We start from the raw sequence: 22,070 nt of genomic DNA on the forward strand, positions 1-22,070 counted from the left end.
GCAGTGTCTGCGCCACAGATGAATGCACAGGGGGAGCTGCAGTCCATCGGAGCGCGTTCGTGGCGCATTTGCGTAGGCTGCGCAGGGAAGATCGGTGGCACATCGTGCCTTGTCTTGTATTATTGTACTCCTGAATTAACTACTCATTCTGTTTCTGTTTGAGTGGGCAGAGACTGAACCATCTTTAATTGACCAAACATTACATCCAACACCATTTCTCCTCGGGGCACTGACGTGATCACAGTGGTGGAACCAGCCACTCATTGAACAGGACGCGGTTGTTTGAAGAAAAACTAAGAAGCGTAATATTTAATTCTTTGGGTATTTAGAAAGGCTACCATTATCAGCACTCCCCAAGGTGAAGCGAAAGATTGAACGGGGCATGCGCCATCCTCTATGGACTAAATCTTCTGCCGTTCTCTTTCTCGCCCGCACCTCATACTGCGCGAGCGGCGAGGTAACGACTATGATCATGATGAGTGACAATGATGCCGCGACTATTTCAAGCGAAGCACTTCGCGAGACTCTGTGGCTGAAAATCACGGTGGCACGACGCCGCAACAAACGAGCACGCCAGTTTCCACGTCGAGTGGCCGTGGAGCCATCGATATTTCTAAACGCTCCAAGTACTTTGCAAGTATGCGGGCAGTGGGCAAGCACCGATAATAATCCAAGTTCGAAAGAATGACAGCTTGTCGCAATAGTTATACAGCAAGCCTCATGCATGACCTACACCTGACACATGCGTTTAGCCGTCATTCTTGACGACAGGCAGCAAAGCGCTCACCAACGCAAAAAACGTGACCGCTTTCGTGAAGGTTTTCCCATTTATTTATTTATTTATTTATTTATTGGTACCCTCAGGGCTTACAAGAAGCATTGTAGAGGGGAGGGGCTGAAGTAAATGAAAACACTATAAGGAATACACAGAAAAAGTGGCACTAAGAGATAGAGCACAAAAGGAAACAAACTAGATAAGTTTATACATGAACTAACAAAAGAAAATAGGACGAAAAAATACACTTTGACGTCGCAATCACAGTGAATGTCAGTGCATGTTGCACAAAAAATAATCGACTGATGCCTTTTCAATACACATGTTCAAAAAAAAAAACATGGTGGCATCGCGATGGTGGCATCGCGAAAGATTGTCCCCCTGCGATATTTGTAAACTCTGCTCGAAGCACGCACTAACTTGCCGGCCACAGGCGCTTGTGCCACCATAGCTATCAAAGCAATTAGGCACTGCTGTCTGCTACGACTCTCAACGTTGCGTGCCCGCCACACCACCAGTGGCGCCGTGCGCGCCTAGGTCCTGCAGGGAGGGTATAACTGTCTACTGAGAACCAAAGACCCCAATTTCGCATGAGAAACTGCCTAAAAAAAGCAATCAGCCTGCCAAAACTTCACGGGAAAGCAGTTATTGCATATTAAACATAATTTAATGAAGCTACATCAAGTTAAAAATTTAATCAAAATAATTATTTCTGAGTACTTTACACTAACTATATAATGCCTCAAATAAAACTTCATCCCGTTTTTTTTTTTTTTTTTCTCAAAGGGGTATGACACCATTTTACAAAGGTGAGTTTACTCTGCCACACAAATCTCCTGTATAGTACAAAGATGATTCTGAGCAAGTTTTTGATAAGTTTTAGTTTTTGATAAGTTTTATTTTGATATTAAAATAAATTTTCCCAAGGTGCACCTACAAACATAGACACTAGTCGAGCTACAGTGTGATCTACCGCAGCAGTATGCCTAGCTTTGATTATGTCCGGTACCACAACTTTTAAAATGGCCACCTGTGTACCCACACGGAGCTGACCAGCCATGGAAACGTCACCAAGTCTTGCATGAGCAAGTGACGAGAACCTCATATTGTGTTGTGATGTCAGGATAGAGTAGGAACCGAAACTAGCTTTTAAAAAAACATGCTGTAATTGCTTTTTTTTTAGGGTGCACTCATGCTATGCAGTAAAATTTCGTGGCACTCAAGTTCTCGGCCTTTCATTTGACTAAAAAAAAAAAAGACAACTGAAAATGAGCGTACCCCCTTAATATGGACTTTAAAGACTAGTAAAAATGGTCAGCATTTTCTCACAATGAAGGCATAGTTGGTTGTTGACATTACAGTGCTGAACAATTGTGCAGTTAAAGCAAAGGTTGTGAGATTTTATGTCTTTGAAGGAATCTGTTCCATTTTGGTATAGCAATACATAACAGTGCTTAAAAAAAGCAGCAAAAGCAGCACTTCATGCAAGTATAAAAATGTGCAGCAAATGCAGTAAAATATGCAGAGCAGGGCCACTGGTACAATAGAGACCAAGGAATAATTTTTTTTTTGAGAGATGCTTGTAAACACACAACTGCACTACGTAGACTGCTTTCAAAATAGACATAGCATATTCAAGCTTTGTGTCATAGATTACTTCTGTTGAAACACAGACTTTTGTAATGGTACCGACATTCTTGCATTTTACGCAGGGGTGCAACAGTCGAAATAGAATTTGGGGCAGCGAAATGTTACTTTTGAAGCACTAACATTTGAATTTGGAGCAGGTTACAGTGAAAAAAAGGCCTCCATTTTTTATCACAAATGACCAAATTTAGAGCGCCATAAAAAGAAGGCTAAAATTTACAAACAAACAAACGATTCAACATTCCCTAAATTGTGCAGAGTGAAGATGAACACTGTTATTTAATAAAAACACTATTTTGAACCACCCCACTGAGCAAACAATGATAAAGCTAACATTAGCATTTGCTGTGCCTGTCAAATCGTTTTACAGACTCATTTGAAATTCAGATGTGGATCAGCCAAGCTAGCGACCTTGAAATTCTGGAGATTTGTAAAACTGAGGGCAGGGGTGGCAAAAAAAAAAAAACGGAGCACAGTTTTTTTTTTTTCAGGAGTGCAGAAATGTCTCACAGTGATCTAAATGATTGCCAGTAACTTTTCTACACGTCAGCGATCATACTAGCTTTCACAATTATGCGGCATATATACGCATGAGTAAGTGAACAAAATATGTGTCCCACAACTAGCGCTAACAACCCATTCGAATTATTAATATGCTTTTCCGCAGAGCACATGTGTATTGTGGCAAAGGTGGCTTTAAGCAGCGTTCAACGTAGGTTAGAACAAAGTCAATAAATTTTCGAACAGGTAAACCCTCCACCCTCTCCCCCGCCTTTTTTTTTTTCTTCTTTCACGGTGGGGTTGGCTTTAGGGTACAATTTCTCGGCTCGCTGGCAAGGTGCGTTCAATCAGATAAAGTAACAACAGTGCATGCCTATTGGCCCGACGACGGCACCGAATATCTAAAAAAAAAGGCATGCTTCGAGATAATCACATTTAACGTTAAAAATCTGCCTTATTTCAAAAGTACAACGAAATAACAGCAAATTGATGAACCCCTTCAATAGGCACCAGCATGATACTGATCACCAATATCGTTCTTTCTTTTTTTATTCAAACGTCTTGCCTGGGCCAGCCGCCGATGTCGGCTGCTGTGAGGCCCTGTTAGCAAAGTGATGTCTATCGAGGTCAAGGGTGCATAGGCCCTGCACTGTACAGTACCGTGGCGAAATCTTAGAGGAGTTCAGTACATTCATACGGGCTGTGTTGCCATCATCAAAAGTGAACACAGCATCAAGATTGATGATTGATTGATATGTGGGGTCTAACGTCCCAAAACCACCATATGATCATGAGAGACGCCGTAGTGGAGGGCTCCGAAAATTTCGACCACCTGGGGTTCTTTAACGTGACCCAAATCTGAGTACAAGGGCCTACCACATTTCCGCCTCCACCGGAAATGCAGCCGCCTCAGCCGGGATTTGATCCCGCGACCTGCGGGTCGGCAGCGGAGTACCTTAGCCACTAGACCATCGCGGCAGGGAACATAGCATCAAGAGTGCATATTTTCAGTGCTTGGGGTCCCAGGAAAACGTTTTTTGAAGTGTGCTCCCACACGACAATCTAACGACTCGTTATGATTTCGAGTTCTCCCATGGAGGCATTTAGCAAGTAATTCTGGATGAGCTAGTTCCAGATTATTTGCCTTAACAGCCACAATAACAGATGCTGGAAGGTGTTTTTTATGAACGGATGATTCACCATTCCACTGGGCTTTGTGAATTTACACCACGTTTCAGCGTCCCTCAAGCAAAGGCAGTGGGATTGATTGGCATCCTTTGATGAGATATGAAAGTATGTGGACCGGACAGCTTTTCAAATGTCCTCCAAGCTCGCTCTATTTTTTTAATGGGCGAACGATAACAAGTGAACACACCGCTAAGACGTTGCCGACCAGGTATAGATTTCTCAATAAAAAGCTTGACGCCTCTGCTCTTTTTTTTTTTTTTTTCTCGCGGTTCTGGGCCCATTCTTTTCTGAATGTGCCAAATGCACTCCAGCCTGCAAACTAAGTTCTACATATGGCTATGATGCTTGAACTGCAAGGAATCCCTTGCAACACAAGAATTAGGGCATGGCAGGCCACTGCACAAGTTTTGAAATATGCCATTTTTAGAGAAAAAAAGAACCATTCTAAGACAAACGACTGATTCAGGTTTAGAAAAGGCTGCAGATTTCAAATAATGCAAAAGAAATTTTTCTTTCAATATTTTTGCTTACCCTATCCCCTTAAGGAACTTCTCCCCTGAAGCTGTACATAACTTACGCAAGCTGCAAAAAAGCGTGAAAAATCAATTTTCGATATCAATGCACCATGAGCACGACAGATAATATCTTGCGTCACAAGTTGATGCCCCCAGCGCAAAACCCAGTGGATCCATTTTCACGTTTGATGAAGCACATAAGTCTTTCGCATTAAAAATAAAAACAATAAAGAATGACACGGAAAACACTGCACGAGTAAGCTACACAGCAGAGTTGATTGATATGATAGATATGTAGGGTTTAACGCCCCAAAACCACCATATGATTATGATAGACGCCGTAGCGGAGGGCTCCGGAAAATTGAACCACTTGGGGTTCTTTAACCTGCACCCAAATCTGAGAACACAGGCCTACAGCATTTTCGTTTCTACTGAAAATGCAGCCGCCACAGCCGGGATTCGATCCTGCGACCTGTGGGTCAGCAGCAGAGTACTTTAGCCACTAGACCCCTGCGACGGGGCTACACAGCAAAGTAAAGAACAGGGAAACTAGATTGCATGACCAACCGAACGCACTACAGCACCATAGCGATAAGTCAATGAAAAACAAAACACGAAAGCCAGGCAAAAGCCGTCGTGTTGTTTGATCCTCATCAATTACTTAATTCAAACTGGTAGTTGGTTCAATAAATATGAGGCTTTTTTCAAGGTATCTCCGTATAGAAACACTGCATGTATATATAACCTGAAAGACTGGATATGCGCTTTGAAGAGATGCAACCACTGCACTACTGCGGCGTGTCAAGATCCACCTTGAAAAACTCTGGATCATCCACAAATTTTGACTAGATGCTTCGGAAAAAAATAAGCATGCTAATTTCTAGCAGTATATAGTATATCTCACAGTGGAAACAGCATGTGTTTGTCGCCATTAAATTTCTAGCTTCAAGGCTCCATTCGACGGTTAATTTCGCTATATAAGAGCTTCCCCGAATTTCTTTGAAGGTAACATCACTCTAAAGATGTCATAAATTTTCACAAGTACATTTGATTACAATTTGCAGTTTCGACGCATGCCATACTATTGCAGCATTGGAGCCGCTTCGATGACCCTGTGCGGGCGAAGGCGCCCCATCCGAAGTGACTACAGGAGAACAGCGCCGAGAGCCACCACAACTGGTGGCAGCGGTGGGATACGACTAAGCACAGGGTCCGCAACAACTCGTGCCAGCGGTGGGATCCACAACAACTTGCCCCTACTGATTGCTTGTGTCCCCGTGTCTTCGCCGAAGCGTCGTGGCCAATAAAAGTATCGAAGAACTCTGTCGATACCTGTATGACAAGAGTCGCAGGATAAATCTAGTAAACTCTTGCTGCGCAGGTTCCCTCCGATGTTACTAGGTGACCACCAGCTCTCCGGGTTTCGGGGCCTTCTCAGGTGGTCTTGACTTTATACAACTTCGCTAGGAAAGAATAGTCAGTTCTGGTGTCGAATAGAGCTGTGGCCGTCAATGAGAACGTCGAGGTCACTAGTTGGTCGCTTGGCGTTCCAGTTAGATCATAGCATCGGATCACAGCTACATCTGTTTGCTTCACGTTGCGTCGTTACGTCTTCTTCTGGCCGCAAAATTTCAATGTCGGAGATTGATTAATATGTGGGGTTTAACGTTCCGAAACCACCATATGATCATAAGAGACGCCGTAGTGGAGGGCTCCAAAAATTTTGACTACCTAGGGTTCTTTAACGTGCACCCAAATTTGAGCGCAGAGGCCTACAACATTTCCGCCTCCACCGGAAATGCAGCCGCCACAGCCGGGATTTGATCCCACGACCTGCGGGTCAGCAGCCGAGTTCCTTAGCCACTAGACCACCGCAGCGGGGCTCGATGTCGGAGATGCGTTCGGGTTCCAGCAGGTTCTTGACGTTGTCGGGCTTGGCGCTACAGCCGAAAAGGGGAGCGGCATTCCGTGTACTTCGAACAAAACACCGAAGGGCTGCTAGCCTACTGAAATTTGTTCCAGTGCGGGAATCGTCATTACAAGCTGGGAGGTGAGGCATCCTGCAGTCCGGCATCTCAAAGTGTTTAACGAGTAGACCACAATAGGTTTTTGCCGCGACATCTTTCCTCTAAGCAACAGCGGCATCCCCCTTATTGAGTGTTGTAATTGGCGGTCCTTTTAATGGGTTGGTACGAAACGACAGCGACTTCACGTCAGATACCGTGGTGGCACAGTGTGCCGACTCCACCCCATCCAAGTCCAGGAATTGGACAGTGAAATTTGGAGCCCTTTCCATCATACACAGATCTGAAGAAACAAGACTATAATCGAGCTGTTTCAAGAGCTTTTGCGACATGCGACACGAGATTGTCAGAATATAGCTCTTCTGATTTCACTTTTATGTAACTAAACGTAATATACCTCCCCAAAAATGAATGTTCCTCCCTGAAAGATGGGCAAAACAGGTTCGATTGCAGTGGCCAGCTACCTACGACAAGACTGCCTGGGCCGGAGCGGCGACAACTGGTGGCCGGAGAGGGATGCCATCAGCCCGGCCACAACACCATTTCGTCACGTTGGTGGAGGAGGATATTCAGTAGCTCGTCGTACACCAAGCCCACCTCTATCAGTTGCTGCCCTTAGTTTTCCGAACAAGGGCTCGCAGATCAACCCTGAGCAGGGCTGGCTACTGCCTGAACGCAGTGGCGCGTAGTGGCCCGACGACGGCAAACTGGGACTGGGCTCCCGCAAGGTAGTCGGCAATGTCGTGCGCTATTTCACCCCGTTGTGGGCACTTTCCCATTGGTGCCTCCCATTCGGTCATACGACGGCTGCAGCCTTGAAATTCCCCACTGCCGTCAATGGAAAAGTTCAAAAATGATTTTCTTCCTTAAAACAAATATGTAAGGATAAGTTTTGCCACATGAAAACTGTTTATTTGCTTTCGACTTTAGAAAAGTCATTTTTAATCGGACCATCACATGGAGCAAATCACGTCTCAACATGGACAAAAATGATGATTTTGTGAAACTTGTGAATTTTTCTCGTAATGTTTAGCAGATTGAAAGGGTCTAAAAATATTTTTTTCTCAAAGTACACCTTCTGTGGAGTAAGTATTCACTACTCAAATATTCATACCAATATTCATACCAAGTGCAGTATTCCAATAGAGAAAATGCAAACAGAACACATTTTGGCTTGATTCTTGGAGGTGTTTGTGCCAGTAAAACTGCACTAATATTACTGAGCTTCACACGCCTTACACAAGAGCCTTTCTTAGCATGTAGAATAAATTTGGTATAGAAAGAAGGAGTGGTACTTTTAAAATACATTTTTCTACAAAAACACCCAAACGACATTCTAGGAAATCGAGAAGGTAGCCACGTGACCTAAAATTTTTGTCTCTCCAAAGTATTCTATCACTTCCCTGTTTTCAATGCAGTAAACCAGCAAAATTTTTTTCAAATAGATTGGAGATGGTCGCCAGAATGGCTGGGACATCTGGCATAGAATGACTCAGTTAAAGGCACTAACTTTGTGAAGTTTTTTTGTATGACTCCTAAATCTCAGACCTTGGGATCGGCTTGATGCTAGTGCCGTCTCACCTTTCCCACAAGTGGACACGCAGGTGACCGAGGTCTAGGACACAAGCATAATCGAATCCGTTGTACAGATGGGACGAAATATCTGTCCTTACAGTGTTAAAGCTGTTACCTACTCCCAAACCACTGGAATTTCCCTTATGCTAATTCTACAGTATGATGTATCTGAACATTGTTTTATTCTAATGCTTTTTTTTTCAGTAGCAATTCTAAAAATGTTCCCTGCTACTTCCTGGCGTTTCATATTTGCTTTTCTTTTCAGGCACTGCCTGGAGAAGTGGTGCAGTGGCATACATTCAACAAGGAAGAACAGCACGCTTGGAAAGCTTGTCGCGGGAAATATTGCCAATTTGATGAAATCATCTTGTAGTATTTATAAATATAACACATGCCTCACTTCAAATGGAATGTTTTTTTGTTTCATAGAGGTGCCGCTATGTTGCAGTCTCAAGTCCTTATTATTTTAAGTACAAAACCATGAGTGAGTTCTCAGCTGAGAAATAGGCCAATAGAGCTCCAATACACAAGTACAGTACTAATAGACAAATAGAATGCCAATAGACATATACATGACTACTACACAATAAACCAATATACAATAGGTTAATAGAGGGCCAATGGATTAATTCACTAATAGACCAATAGAAATTCAATAGACAATGATCCATAGGGTACCAATAGACCAATATGTTCGATAATCCAATAGGTTATTAGTTTTTCTATACGCGATTTTTACTAGGGACTGCTCACGATGAGAACGTGATGGCTAGAGTAGTGATGTTTTGCATTGTAATGAGAATATCCCCTTTTTTTTGCAAGAAAACCAATCGGGAGCTTTTTGAAAAGGTTGACAAAGCGAAAAGGAGGGTGAAGTTGCTGTAACACTTTGCACTCTGCTCTCGATTGATAGCCATCGCAAAGACTTGTCTGATGAACCGTGTAAAGCATGGGTACCGTTTCTTCAAGAACGTTTTTTCTTTTAACCAGTAGAAAACATTAGTACCCTTTTTCTAGAGCATTTTTGTATTCCAGTATGACAACTTGTTTGAGGCTTTTAAACGATATTCTGGATCCATTTTCGTCCAGACAAGATGACAGTAGTTAGATGGTAGTGCTCGTCATAAAATGTTTACGCTGAAAATGCTCATTCCTGTAGAACCTTCCGTGCCTTGAGGTTAAACACAGTGCAGAAGTTCTAATATAGGCAGGACATAGCTTATTAGGCAACTTGCAATGAGCAACGCATTCGGGCCAATCTAACAGGTAACCTTGTGCGTATCCAAATAAGCAGTCCGCAAATAGAATGCAAACATGTCGAGTAGAAGCATGCTGAATGGGTAAGTTTCACAATAGTAAAACATGAAAGCTGGCGTGAGGGATCGCCTCGGTACGCCGCCGTAGCTGATGATGCGTCGAGAGTAGCGCAAGATCTAACTGCAGCGGCGCTAGTTCTCGCGACCGCCGTTCAGCCCACTCTCCTCCGCTAGCGGAGTTACGGAGCTTTGAAACCGAGTTTATTCCAGTAACATTGCCACTGATTTCACGCTGTGATGTACACTGAGAGAGGTCTATTGGTCACTGAGCAGTTGCACCAATAATTAATCTTTTAAACAATATCAATAAATTCCTTTTGAAAAGGAGCCTTACTTTCAGCATTCGCCACTGACTGAAATGATCGAGTAGCAATGCACACTACACTGTCGATTTTCGTTGACATCACACTACACCCTTCTCGCATCCTTTCTAAATGCTCTTCGACATTAATGCAAAACAATCACCTACTTATTATTATAAATATTGCATGAAAAAAATTGTATTCTTTTTTTTTATTGGTAAAATGATCAAATACAGTGGCCTAATATACCTATATATCATTAAGCTGCCGCATTTTCGTACAGCACATGGCAGCTAGTCGTAGCACAATCTCTGCGCGCACACTTGGAGTTCGCTATTTTAGCGAGTTTCTTCGAGGAATATCTGTGTGACTTGACATGAAATAGTTATCTTTATCTCTGGAAAGTGTGGCGAGTGATGCCCCGCATATACGAGCTATTTTTACTGCTGTAATATCTGCAATGCCTCGGATACATGAGCGCCAACCAAGGAACAGTCATTTTCTGAGTTCTGATTCTTCCATTTGGAGGTAAGTGTTGCTTTATTTCAAGAATAAGCGAGTGTTTGTCCCAGATGTTCGTGGGCTTCATTAATATGCTGTCATGCTACCTGACTGTATGCAATGCTTATATAAGAAATCAGTTTGTGTAAGCAGCCTTTGTTAACAATAACCCTTTGCCGTGCCGTGCTATGATAGGCACATGTCTATGCAACAAACGGCAATAGTTATATATGTGCAAGTTAATTAATTGGGGAAATTTAAGCAGTTGGAGTAGTTTAAGGTCGATATAAATAATCACTACATACCCAGAAAACATTAAATTTTGGAACGATGAACATGTTAAATTCAGTGGCGTAACCAGGGAGTGACACTCTGAGGCAGAGCCCCCCCTCCCAAAATGTTTTCTTTTTGTTGCCATCATACAGGGCACATAAATTTGGCCCGGCCCCTATTTATGATGTAGGTGCCTGCCCCCCCCCCCCCCCCAATAATTTTCTGGCTATGCCACTGGTTAAATTGTATCCTTTCTTGAGTGAATTTGGTACCTTTTTATTTTGTTTTTGCTTAATTGGGCTGCTTGGCATATTGGAGCAAAACCAACTACCAAGACGTGACGGTGGCTGCCCATGAGCTACAGAATATCCTTAGCAAAATAATAAAAAAAAATGTAAAGAGGAGGATGAGGCAGTCCAGACTAATATCGAAAAGAATAAATACTTTTTCTAAAACATGGCCTCCTTATTGCATGAGAAAAGGCACCTTTTCCTTGGGAACATAATCCTTACCGATTTAGAGTGCTCCAAATTTCTTGCCAGAACAACTGCCATTTCCTACAGGAAAATTGCTGGAACAACTTCTATTTTCAGCAGGAATAGCTTCTGTTTTTGGCTGGAAAGATTTCCATTTCCAGCTGGAATAGATCAATTTCATTCCCAGCCGGAACACCTTCGATTTCCAGCTAAAACGGCTTCCACTTTCAGGTAGAATGACCTCCACTCTCTACCAGATTGGCCTCCATTCAGTCCAGAAAAATTCCGACTGGAAACTATTTCCTGTCTCATAATACAGCCGGGACTGGAAACGTTTTACAGCTGGAGTGTGTGTGCATATACGATTTCCTATATTTCAATGAATAGCGCAATTTTGTGGCTGACCGTGTTATGGCCCATTTCGTAGGAGAGCTGAAACAACTTCAAAACCATCCCTGCTAGCAACATTCTTTCATGCATGAGAAAAATGATGAACATGGGCGCAACCGCACAGCACTAACTGCATTGTTCACCCTTCAATATTTGTATTACTTTATCAACTACTCTAAGGATAGCATATTCTGGGAAACCAGCTGAAGTTAACATGCCTACTTGTTTTTGAAAAGCTTTCTTTCATTAACTCTTTCGCTGCCGGGCCTATTGAAATCGTTCAATTTGAACGATGCATTTAAAGTGTGGATTCTTGCGCCGTCGCGCAGTTTCATACATAGATGGCGCCTAACGACATCTAGGTATGAAAGGAGGAAACGCACAAAGAGATCCACGATGTTTTGCTTGTTTTTTTGCTACAGGGGAGTTTTATCTCTCCGCAGAAAATTTTCAGATAGCCACGCGAGCGCGTCGATCATGGCGTCGTCATCGCGTGCACCCGATCCCAAAAGACGAGGCGTTTCTTGCGAATACGTAGCATCATCAGTCAATTTTGAGGATATAATATGCAGCAGTGAGTCTGGAGCAGAACTGATGAGAATGCATCATGTCAAGCTGCAACACCCATCAGGCAAGTGTTTGCTGAAAGTGAGGCGCACATTTTGTTGACTAACAGTCGTTACAAGTGGCGGAGTGTGTACTCACTGCAATTTTACTCGTTTTTAGGGTCTCAACGTCCTACTGGCACAATTCCTTGCCGGCATCTGTCAAGCCTATACAGTTTCTGCCAAGACGAACCCCGGGGGTAAGTCGGCGATGCGCTCTGGAGTAACGCCCGGTGCTTCGTCTGGGTCGTTAATTTCTTTCAGTTGTTTTTTACCACGTGCTGATTAGCATGACCTGCGACTACATGAACAAATATGCATGGATGCACACCTTAGTGAGGCAGATGTATGCAAAAAGAGACAGTTCGTGGAGGAACTTCAGTCCCAATGAAGTGTATTGGAGTCCTCATCTACATAGGAATAGTTGAGTTGCCTCGCCTCCATCTTTATTGAAACACCTCGGAGTTATTTTCGGGCCGCCTTTCTCCGAAGATAATGCCTAGGAGCCATTTCTTTGTGTTTCTTGCCTTTGTAAGTGTGATAGACTTGGAGCAGACAGACCCCGCCCGCGATGGCAAGCTGCACAGGATAGCAAGCCTACTGCAGCACCTCAATGACGTGTCATCTCAGCTGTTTCAGCCGTATTGCAACTTGTGCGTGGACGAGAGAATGGTCAAGTATAAAGGACGATCAGGAATCCGTCAGTATACGTGTGACAAGGGGGCCAAATGGGGGTACAAACTCTGGGTCCTCGCAGACAGGTTACACTGTCCGATTCACTGTTTATACCGGGAAGAGAGAAGCCTTCAGCTCAAAGGGACTGGCCTATCACGTTTTAACGCGCCTCTGTGACTCATTTTTCGATCAAGGATATGTCATCTACCTTGATAATTTCTACACGTCAACGTCTCTGTTTGTACATCTACTTGGGCAGAAAACTCCGTCATGTTGAATGACCCACAAAGATTGCCGCGGATTCCCCTCCCAGCTGAAAGACACAAACTGGGAGAAAAGAGCAGCGCGAGAAGACATTCGCTGGATGCAATGCAGTGTGCTCTAAACTTGATGAGCACAGCACACACAGCAAACATGTCATTGCAACGCGAAAAAAGCCCAGGCAGATGGATCAAGATTCCCGCCAGGAAGCGGCTCTTGATTGAAGAATACAACAAGGGCATGCTTGGTGTTGAAAAATCAGATCAACTCATTGCTTCATATAACGTTTTGATGAAATGTGTGAGATGGTGGAAAGCGCTGTTCTTTCACTGCAGCGACATCGCCATCGTGAATAGTTTTATTCTTTGAGGCACACTAGAGAGATCACCTCGAAACAGATGAACTGTCAATAAAAACTGGTTTTGAAAAGCTCCCATTTCGAATTGAGCTAGTCAACCAGATTCTCGGCATGGAGAATAGACGTGTTCCCCCTCCTACACTTCCCAAAAAGTCGGAACACAAGCCCCATGTGCAAGAAAAGTGCCAAAATTGCAAGCTCTGCTACGACAAGAGAAAAACACAGATGAAAACAGCAGTTTTGTGTCAGCCATGAGGGGTCTATTTTTGTTTCATTCCGACGAGGGACTGCCTTCGAGAATGGCACGAAATGCACTCACTTTATTTTTGTTGTGGCAAGAACGGTTTGTAGCAATACCTTTTGAAACTTGTTTAAACTTCTTGCAACATGAGTAGTTACAAATTCTACATTTCGAGTTTTTTAAACCTCAATATTTTTTTACGTTGTCCTCCTTTCAAAAATGTTCATTGTATGATTACTGTACGAGTTTTTCTGTGTAAACACTTTTTTCATTATTAGGTGTAAAAAATCTATGTACAACATTCATGTTATTGACAAAAGCATTCTGTTAGCTACATTCTGGTACCAAACAATGTAAATAAGGCGTTAGTATCTAGCCGGAAAAAATGTTTTTCAGACCTAATGAAAACGGCCCTTTTTCTCGTAGCAGCGAAAGAGTTCAAAATAAACAGGCCACTGAATCAACACACGCTTGAAAGAGCATGCAAGTTTGCTGGGGAAAAAAAACCTTTTCACACCTGTCCTATCATTGTGAATTATACCATTGTAATCCATTTTTCGTTGAAACAGATATTATGATTGCTCATAAACATAAACTAACGCGTGAAATCCCAGATGCGTTTCATATAAGTACGTGTGGGAAAAAATGTATCAGTCAATCTTCGTTCAAGAGCCAGTGCTTGTCTCTTACACTCTTTGCTGTCCATCTTGGTTTGCACTCAAGTTTTCATCTTAAATTTTGTTGCAATCAATTTTTAGAGACAGAAAAGGAATTATCTATAAAAATTTTAATATTTAGCATTTAGCCCTTATGTTACTTGTGTTGGTTCGCACATGCTCTGTGCTGATGATCACTGATGCATATACGTTTAGTCCTTTTCAGAAAATAAAACAGTTGTGAGTTAGCGCATCTTTGTCCTTTTTTTTCGGTGCGTCCTCGTCTTTTGTGCAAGCTACAAAAATTTTCAAGCACAAATTCATACCACTTTAAATGCATGCATAAAAAGGTTAGCCCTCCCACACTATCAATAAATAACGCCCAGGACAGGGTACTATCAATAAATGCCTAGATGCTGCTGACACTCCATAGTACGCAACTTTTCATAAGAAGAATGTTTCTGAATCAGAAGTGGTGCATTTGATTGAGCTGATGTGTGCAAAGCACATGAAAAATAAACGGCACATAAAAGACAGGACGATATGAAAACACAGACACAGTGCTGAAGACAACTGTAGAAATCAGAAAAGCCCATCAATATACCTGCACAGTTAGTTGCCTAATTCTCGCACACAACGGTATTGAACTATGTGCGTCCACGAGTGCCCGTAATGTGTCAGCCAATCCGAATTTTCACAGACAAGTTGAAGAAACAAAGATGGTAGTACATGAGATATGAACAAACTGCAATGCCAGTTGCAGTTTGTCCATCATTTTTCCTAGCCAAACAAGCATGCATGAATACTGACCCACGAATCTCCTCCTCATCTTGGTTTGTGGGCCTGGAATGCAAGCTCAGGTCCAGTGGTTGCTCGTCCGGGGGCTCAGGTGACCCTGCACAATCAGGCTGCCGTCAGTGACAAGAGTAGAAGCAGGAGTAGGAGGGGCAGTTAGTATAGTCAGGGTGCAGTCCTCCCATGCGCCGTGATTAGTGTCTTCCAGACGGGTTAGGCCGCATGCCTCCATGGTGCTCTATGCAGGGAGGCACTCACCTCTCGGGGGCTGCTGCCCTTTCCTACAACGGCCGGTGCTGCGAGACAATTACCTGAAGCCTGATCAGAACCTGTCGACTGTTCGTCAAGGTCCATTTGGAAACTCTTAAAGCTAGAATAGTCGCTCGGTGGTCCGGGAGGCTCCTGCGCACACACAGTTGCCATCTATCAGCTGGCGCCCACGCTTTGCGCCTCTACTCACCGGCAAGCGTTGCGCGTCGCAGAAGTAGCACACTTGGTCCGGCACCCAGTCGGTGAGCTGAAATTGCTCCTCCAAGGCTGTCGCGGGCAGAAAAAAAAAACGTGAGCCTCACCCCCCCACGACCGCCACAGCGGCGGCCACCTACCGTTTTCGAGCTGTGTCATCCGGTTCCATCGCTTCGAGCCCATCATTTCCTCGGCCACGCGCTCCAAGCCTGCACACGCCGGCGATCAACTTGTTGCATCCGCGCCTCCTCGATGCACCCCCCCCCCCCCTCTTTTTTTTTTTTTAGGCCCAGTAAACTCCCAACTATATAGTTAGTGACGGAAGACAATCCCTTATAGAACAGGAACCTCCACCCAGCCTTCGATGACCCGTGTGCACAGACTAACCCTAGCAACACCGCAACCGTATGTAAGGTCCCGTAATGCAACACCCGAAATTTCGGTGACCTACTAAAGCAACAATTATACACTAGCGTCGACAACAAATCGCGGAGGATGATTCAAAACACTTCTAGTGTGAGCCCAAACGCTCAACAGAACTCACCAATGACAAACAGCATATCCCGACTCCATCGTTGAAATTCCTTTCGAAAGGCACGTCGCTCTTGGGCACAGCGGGCTAAGGGGCACTCCGCCATGTTTCGTGTTCACCCTTGCCCTGACGTCATGAGGAAAAAAAACGAGCGGAACATAAACAAGAAGTAAAAAAACATCCGGAACTGCTCTGCCCGTCACATCCGTTGCCTTGGGAAGCAAAGCAACCGGTCGAAATCTTAACTTTCATGGTCGAAAGGTTGCGCTTTCTACAAAGCTACTAGTAGAGCAACTACAGGCGTACGCCGCTGCCGACTCCAACTGATCGGCGCGCCGTCAGCAATGCGTTCTTTCGGGCGCGTAATTCAAGAAGTCACCGTACTGGCAGCGACAGATTAGACAAAAAGAAAGGAAAGAATTTTAGTGCCGGAGCCCCAAAGTGGCCTACGTTGCGTCCCCTAATAATCTCGATCGCAAGTACAAACATAAAAGCGTGTGTACGCAAGTAGCCACCCTAACGCATATGTTGCGTGTGGTCTCCGGTACAGGGACTTTTTAGACGCAACAGACGTTTAACCGCAGTTACACGGGGTTCGTGGCCGGTTGCGGCAGTCCGTAAGCACACACGCATCCATGCGTAAAAGTTGGCGCATTCGTGCTTGTGCGCCCAACGAAGAAACAGAGAACAAGAGACGGTAGTCTCACACTTTCGACGTTTTCCGCGAATAAAATTTAACGCGCTGCATAAGCCGTTACTTGTAACTTGGCGAGATGGATCTACAAATTGTACCAAGCCATTTCCACACACGCGAGTATTTCTTAAAATATAGAATACTTAATTCCAGCCACAGCACTATATGATTACCATTTGTGTAAGGCGTATAAACAAGAGTTGAAAACCACATCAGATTTTCTTAAGCGCCTTTCCAGGTTACAAGAAAATACCCCTGTATATGCAACACGTAAAAGGGAATACTGGAAATCACCAATTGTGCGAACAACATATTGAACACAAACGCTCGGAAATAATTTACCAAGATTATTAAACAGATCAATTTGCAAAGGGCTACAATACATAACATGTCTTTCAAAGCCATACACAGTTATTTTGAACTCAAGACAGATATTCTTGAAAAACATTGTTTTGATTCATCTCACTTCTAAATCTTGCACACGTGTATGTCTACAATCACTATGGTTACGTGTGAGTAACGTTATTATATTGCGGTTTTTGTCTCTGCAAAGGATTGCGATTTTGTAAAGTTAGAAATTATTGTTCTTTTTCTATATAATATGTCTTGTGTTATACATTGCTGAATTATGTTGGTTTATTGTTAGTGCATCGCTGCTGTTAAGCGCCAATGAGGGGGCCAGCGGCCTCGTCAGGCTGTCTGAACGACAGCTTTTTCCACCCTCCCCTTCATATCATTCACTGTATTGATGCGGAAAATAGAGTCATTGTCAAAAAAGAATTGCGTCGTCGGTTATAAAGGGTGTGGTAGAACGACTGATTCCTGTTAACGGCCATATACCATTCTGAATGTGCCGGTTCTCGTTCGATTACCGAAGCTAAGAAGCATTGGGCTCGATCACAGGGAGACCCCCTTTGGGACACCGATTGCTCGGGGCATCACGTTTCCTACTTTTTCCATTTTTTTGCAGAGAAAGAAGAGAGGAAGAAGGAGGAGGGCGCAGGGTGTTGTTTATCCTTGCGACGTCATTCGTTGCTCATTTCACACATGCACGTGAACATATAAACGTATAGAAAATCAAAACTTGATGCATGCGCCAAAACTGCATCAAAACTTGATGTGTTTAGATAGGGCACCAAGAGCGCCTTGCATCGCGTTCTTATTTCTTTTTTAAATCTCCGTCTATGTTTTCTTTTCGTTTTGTTCAGAGAAGGAAGAGGGGGAGGTTGGCATGGAGCATGTATCGTGACCGTGACGTATGACGTCGTTCCACTGAAACTGCGGTAAGAGACGACGCACCAAACATATATGCTAAGCATTGTCAGTGTTGGCGAAGGCACGATGCAGGAACGACGAGAAGACGAACGCAAGCGCAATGGGGTAGTAGTAGTAGTAGTGGTGGTAATATGTGTGGTTTTACGTGAAAACAAAACACGGTATGATTATAAGGAATGCCGTATAGTGGAGGTGTCCAGAAATTTTGACCATCTGGTGTTCTTCAACGTACACTGATGTCGCGCAGTACGTGGGCATTTACCTTTTGGCCTCCATGTAGATGCGACCACTGCGGCCGGAATCGAACCCGCGACATCCGGTTAAGTAGCTGAGCACCCTAGCCACTGATCCAACGAGGTGGACGCAAAACGAGGCCCGACTATCTCGCAGTCATTGAAAATAAAAATAATAACAAGCTGCCATTCGGCTTGCGTGTTTTATTATTTTTCTGAGCTTAGTTTCATTATACTCCTTTTGAAAAGGCAGCACAAAGACACAGGGGGAAAAAGACAGAGAGAAAAAGTGCTGTCTTTTTTCCCCTTTGTCTTGGTGCTTCCCTTCTAGAATGATATAAAGCAGCTAGTCCAAACCAAAGCACTCCTCATTACTGCTACACAACAGAACAGTGAAATTACACATGCCAACTAGAATATTATCACGAGCAATGCTCGATCTTAATGAGGTGTACCGTTTAAAGGATATAAGCAGGAAACGGGACATTTTTCATCTGTTTTTTTTAGCTATAGCTTGCATTTCATCAAGCTCTCATAAAGAGTGTGCGGTGAATGACGTCAGAGACCCAACTTCAACGTAAAGGAGCGACGTAAAAGCAGGATCATTCCTTGCTGCACGTCAATCCCTCCATCTTGAGGCCCGCAACAAGGGCAAGCGGCATTCAGTACCAGTTTAGCATTTTTTCACCGATATATAGCGTTGAAAATCTTGAGAGGCGTGATCCTCAGTGCCCAGTGCATTCATTACGCTTGTCAGCTCGAAATGCCCAAACCTAGTGAGGGGCCCTCTTAGCTGTTCACTCACCGGGGAGAAATTGGTCCGATACGTGATTAGACCTGGCATTCGTACCTTCAGCTGGGGTATCAGTGGTCTCGTTATTTGCTCTTGCGCTGTACTTCCCAGCGACGACAAAATGAAAGAGATCTAGGAGAGTGTTGATTGGACGGTGTACACTGGACTCACAATAGACAATAAAAGACCGTAATCTGCAAATCACACGGCGAATGCATGTCTATGTTCAAGCGCTGGTGTCTTTGTGTAATCTTAAACAATATCATTTGTTTTGCTTCTTGTCGTCACTACAAAACAAATACTTGTTTGTTTTAAACTATTTAGATTTTTGTAGAAATTGATTGTGCATATATTAATGATTTTGAAGGCCAAAAACAGTGTTTTACCTGCTTGTCTTTAGCGCCTAGACCAAAATTTCTTAGTGCCTAAAAATCCTACCTCTAGTTATAAAAGCCGACGCAACAGACGTATGTTACGTTAGAAAAAGTGACTTACGAGCAAGTCCGATGGCGGCGGCTCGTAAGCGCACAAACATCCACGCGTAAAAGTTGGCGTATTCGTGCTTGTGCGCCCCAACGAAGATACAGAGCAAGCTTTTCACCCGGAGAACAAGAGACGGTGGTCACGCAGCTTCGATGTTTTCCACCAAGAGAATTTAACGCCCTGCATAAGCCGTTAATTTCAACTTGGCGAGATGGATCTACAAATCGCGTAGTCGGTTGTAAAGGGTGTTGTAGAACGGCTGATTCTGGCCATCGGCCATGCTGATTCCGCCGGTTCTCATCCGATCACCGATGCGAAGCACCATTGGGCTTGGTCAGTATTTGGGAGGGAAACCACCTGACCAGTATACTGATGGCACCATCTCTATACTTTTACATTCTATTCCTTTTGCAGAGGAGGAAGACAGGGAGAAGGAGGTGGAAGAGGGGGAATGCGTAGTTATTCTTGCGACGTCATTGGTTGTTCGTTTCACACGTGCAAAGAAACACAAGTATAGATCATCGAAACTTGATGGGTGCGCACGTACACGGGTTAAAATGTGGCACCGAGAGCACATGCCATCATCTTTTTGTTAATTTTTTCAATCTCTCTTCATCTATTTCGTTTCACTTTGTTCAAAGAAAAAAGACGGGGAGAAGGGGGGGGGGGCGTTCTTTAACTTTTCCATGTCAATCATTCCTCGTTTTATCATGCCCACATTAACACATACTCATGGGAAAAGAAAATTATGTGTGTAGTGAATTGAAACTTAGGGCGCGTGCACGCTTGCTTATATGTGGTGAACATGGCAGTTCGGTAGTCTGATATTTGTATTCGACAGATTCTATTGACGGTTGGTGCAATAAGAGTAGGAATAATAATTGTTGGGGTTTATAGCACCCATATGATTAAGAGAAACGCCGTCGTGGAGGGCTCCGGAAATTTCGACCTCGTGGGGTTCTTTAACGTGCACCCAAATCTGAGCACACGGGCCTACAACATTTCCGCCTCCATCGAAAATGTGGCCGCCGCGGCATGTATTCTCGCGACTTGCGGGTCAGCAGCCGAATGCCTCAGCCTCAAGACCACCGCGGTGGGTTGCAATACAATGGGTATGCAATTTATTTTGCTTTATATCGGTCACTCGTGTGCCACTCAGTTATAAAAGCTGACGCCACAGACATTTCTTACGTCACAGAAACTGACTTACTAGCATGGCTGGTGGTGGCGGCCCGAAAGCGCGCATACATCCTTGTAAAAGTTGGCGCATTCTTACTTGCGCACCCCAACGAAATACCAGAGCAAGCTCTTTGTTCTGCCGGAGAACAACAGACGGTATATAGTCACGCACCTTCGGCATTTTCCGCCAAGAGAATTTACCGCACTGTATAGGCCGATAATTGTAACTTGGCGAGATTGATCTACAAATCACGTAGTCGGTTATAAATGGTGTTATAGAACGGGTCATTCGTGCCATCGGCCATACCATGCTGAATGCGCTGGTTCTCGTCAAATCACACTGAGCCACAGTTGCACAATTAAATGTACGAAATTTTCCAGGAAATGTGTCAAGGTTGTATAAGCAGCCGATTTTCATGAAACACCAAAATATCAACGCCAAGTGTATCCGCTATTTAGAACCGTGACTACTTATCTGCGAGGAAAGCTTAGGGATCACTCACACAATACATTTTGCTTTGTTTTTATTTCGAAGGCTTCACAACCTTCACGTTCAATCTTATTTCTTCCTTTACCAAATTTCAATAATTTGAAAGAAGTTACCTTGTCATGTGGCTGTATCTACAGAGACCAGACGGGTATAGAGGCCTCTAGTGTGAACGTCCTTCAGGCACAAAACTGACCTCTTCGCTAGTCTCTGCGTCCCCGATATATCAGTGTCATTGGCAAAGTAAAAAAAAAAATTAAACACGAAGATTTCGAAGCTTTGAAACACACACACAAAAAAACCAAAATGGGCAAAGTGCAACGCATGTTGACTTTACAGCTGTAGATAAGAAATTCGCGTTGCTAGATAGCGGGTACACGTGGCGTTGATCATGGAAGTGTGCTGTTTGTACCATTTTGACACGCTTTTTGCCTTTGTAGTGTTAGGTGTGCAGCTGTGGAACGCCTCAGCCTATTTTTCACGAATGCGCTTCTGGTACATGGGTTTGTGGACTTTCCGCCATAAACATTTAGCTAGAAGTCCTGCCAGGTTGAGCTCCTTATGGCGAATTCCATTGAGAGAGCAAGAGCACTCAAAAGCACGCTGAAAGTGCTCTCTTCAGAATCGGCGTGTTTCAGTGGTCCAGCAGGTGCAGAAGCACAGTCATTCATTGGTAGAGCGAGAGGGCTTTTGCTGCGCCGAGAGCAGCCAGGAGAAGTTTGTAGTACTCTCGCCTGAAAAGTGGAGAAGGCGCAGTACGACGAGTCACGTGGCCCTTAAACGTCACATCCTCCAAAATTTTTCTTCAGCCGGCGAGCGCAGCGGCCGGCGGCAATGGTAGCAACCATGTGTAGT

The 22,070-nt window shown here is 44.0% G+C and overlaps 1 protein-coding gene across 2 annotated transcripts in view; it reads right to left on the minus strand.

Annotated features, from left to right (window-relative positions):
* LOC119175629 (mblk-1-related factor 1) overlaps window positions 1–16,314 on the minus strand; it is a 66,520-nt gene extending 50,206 nt beyond the window's left edge. Inside the window, exons 1-5 of one of the 2 annotated variants that reach the window (XM_037426533.2) lie at window positions 16,084–16,302; window positions 15,680–15,748; window positions 15,535–15,611; window positions 15,386–15,476; window positions 15,090–15,174 (exon numbers count right to left, since the gene is read on the minus strand). In XM_037426533.2, the coding sequence (XP_037282430.1) occupies window positions 15,090–15,174; window positions 15,386–15,476; window positions 15,535–15,611; window positions 15,680–15,748; window positions 16,084–16,177 (416 nt within the window). In that variant the 5' untranslated portion in view covers window positions 16,178–16,302. Of the gene's footprint in view, window positions 1–15,089; window positions 15,175–15,385; window positions 15,477–15,534; window positions 15,612–15,679; window positions 15,749–16,083 lie in introns of both variants that reach the window. The other variant, XM_075881717.1, reaches the window with a different exon arrangement.
* Window positions 16,315–22,070: the final 5,756 nt, after the last annotated feature.

Source organism: Rhipicephalus microplus, chromosome X (assembly GCF_043290135.1).
Source record: "Rhipicephalus microplus isolate Deutch F79 chromosome X, USDA_Rmic, whole genome shotgun sequence".
Lineage (NCBI taxonomy): Eukaryota > Metazoa > Arthropoda > Arachnida > Ixodida > Ixodidae > Rhipicephalus > Rhipicephalus microplus.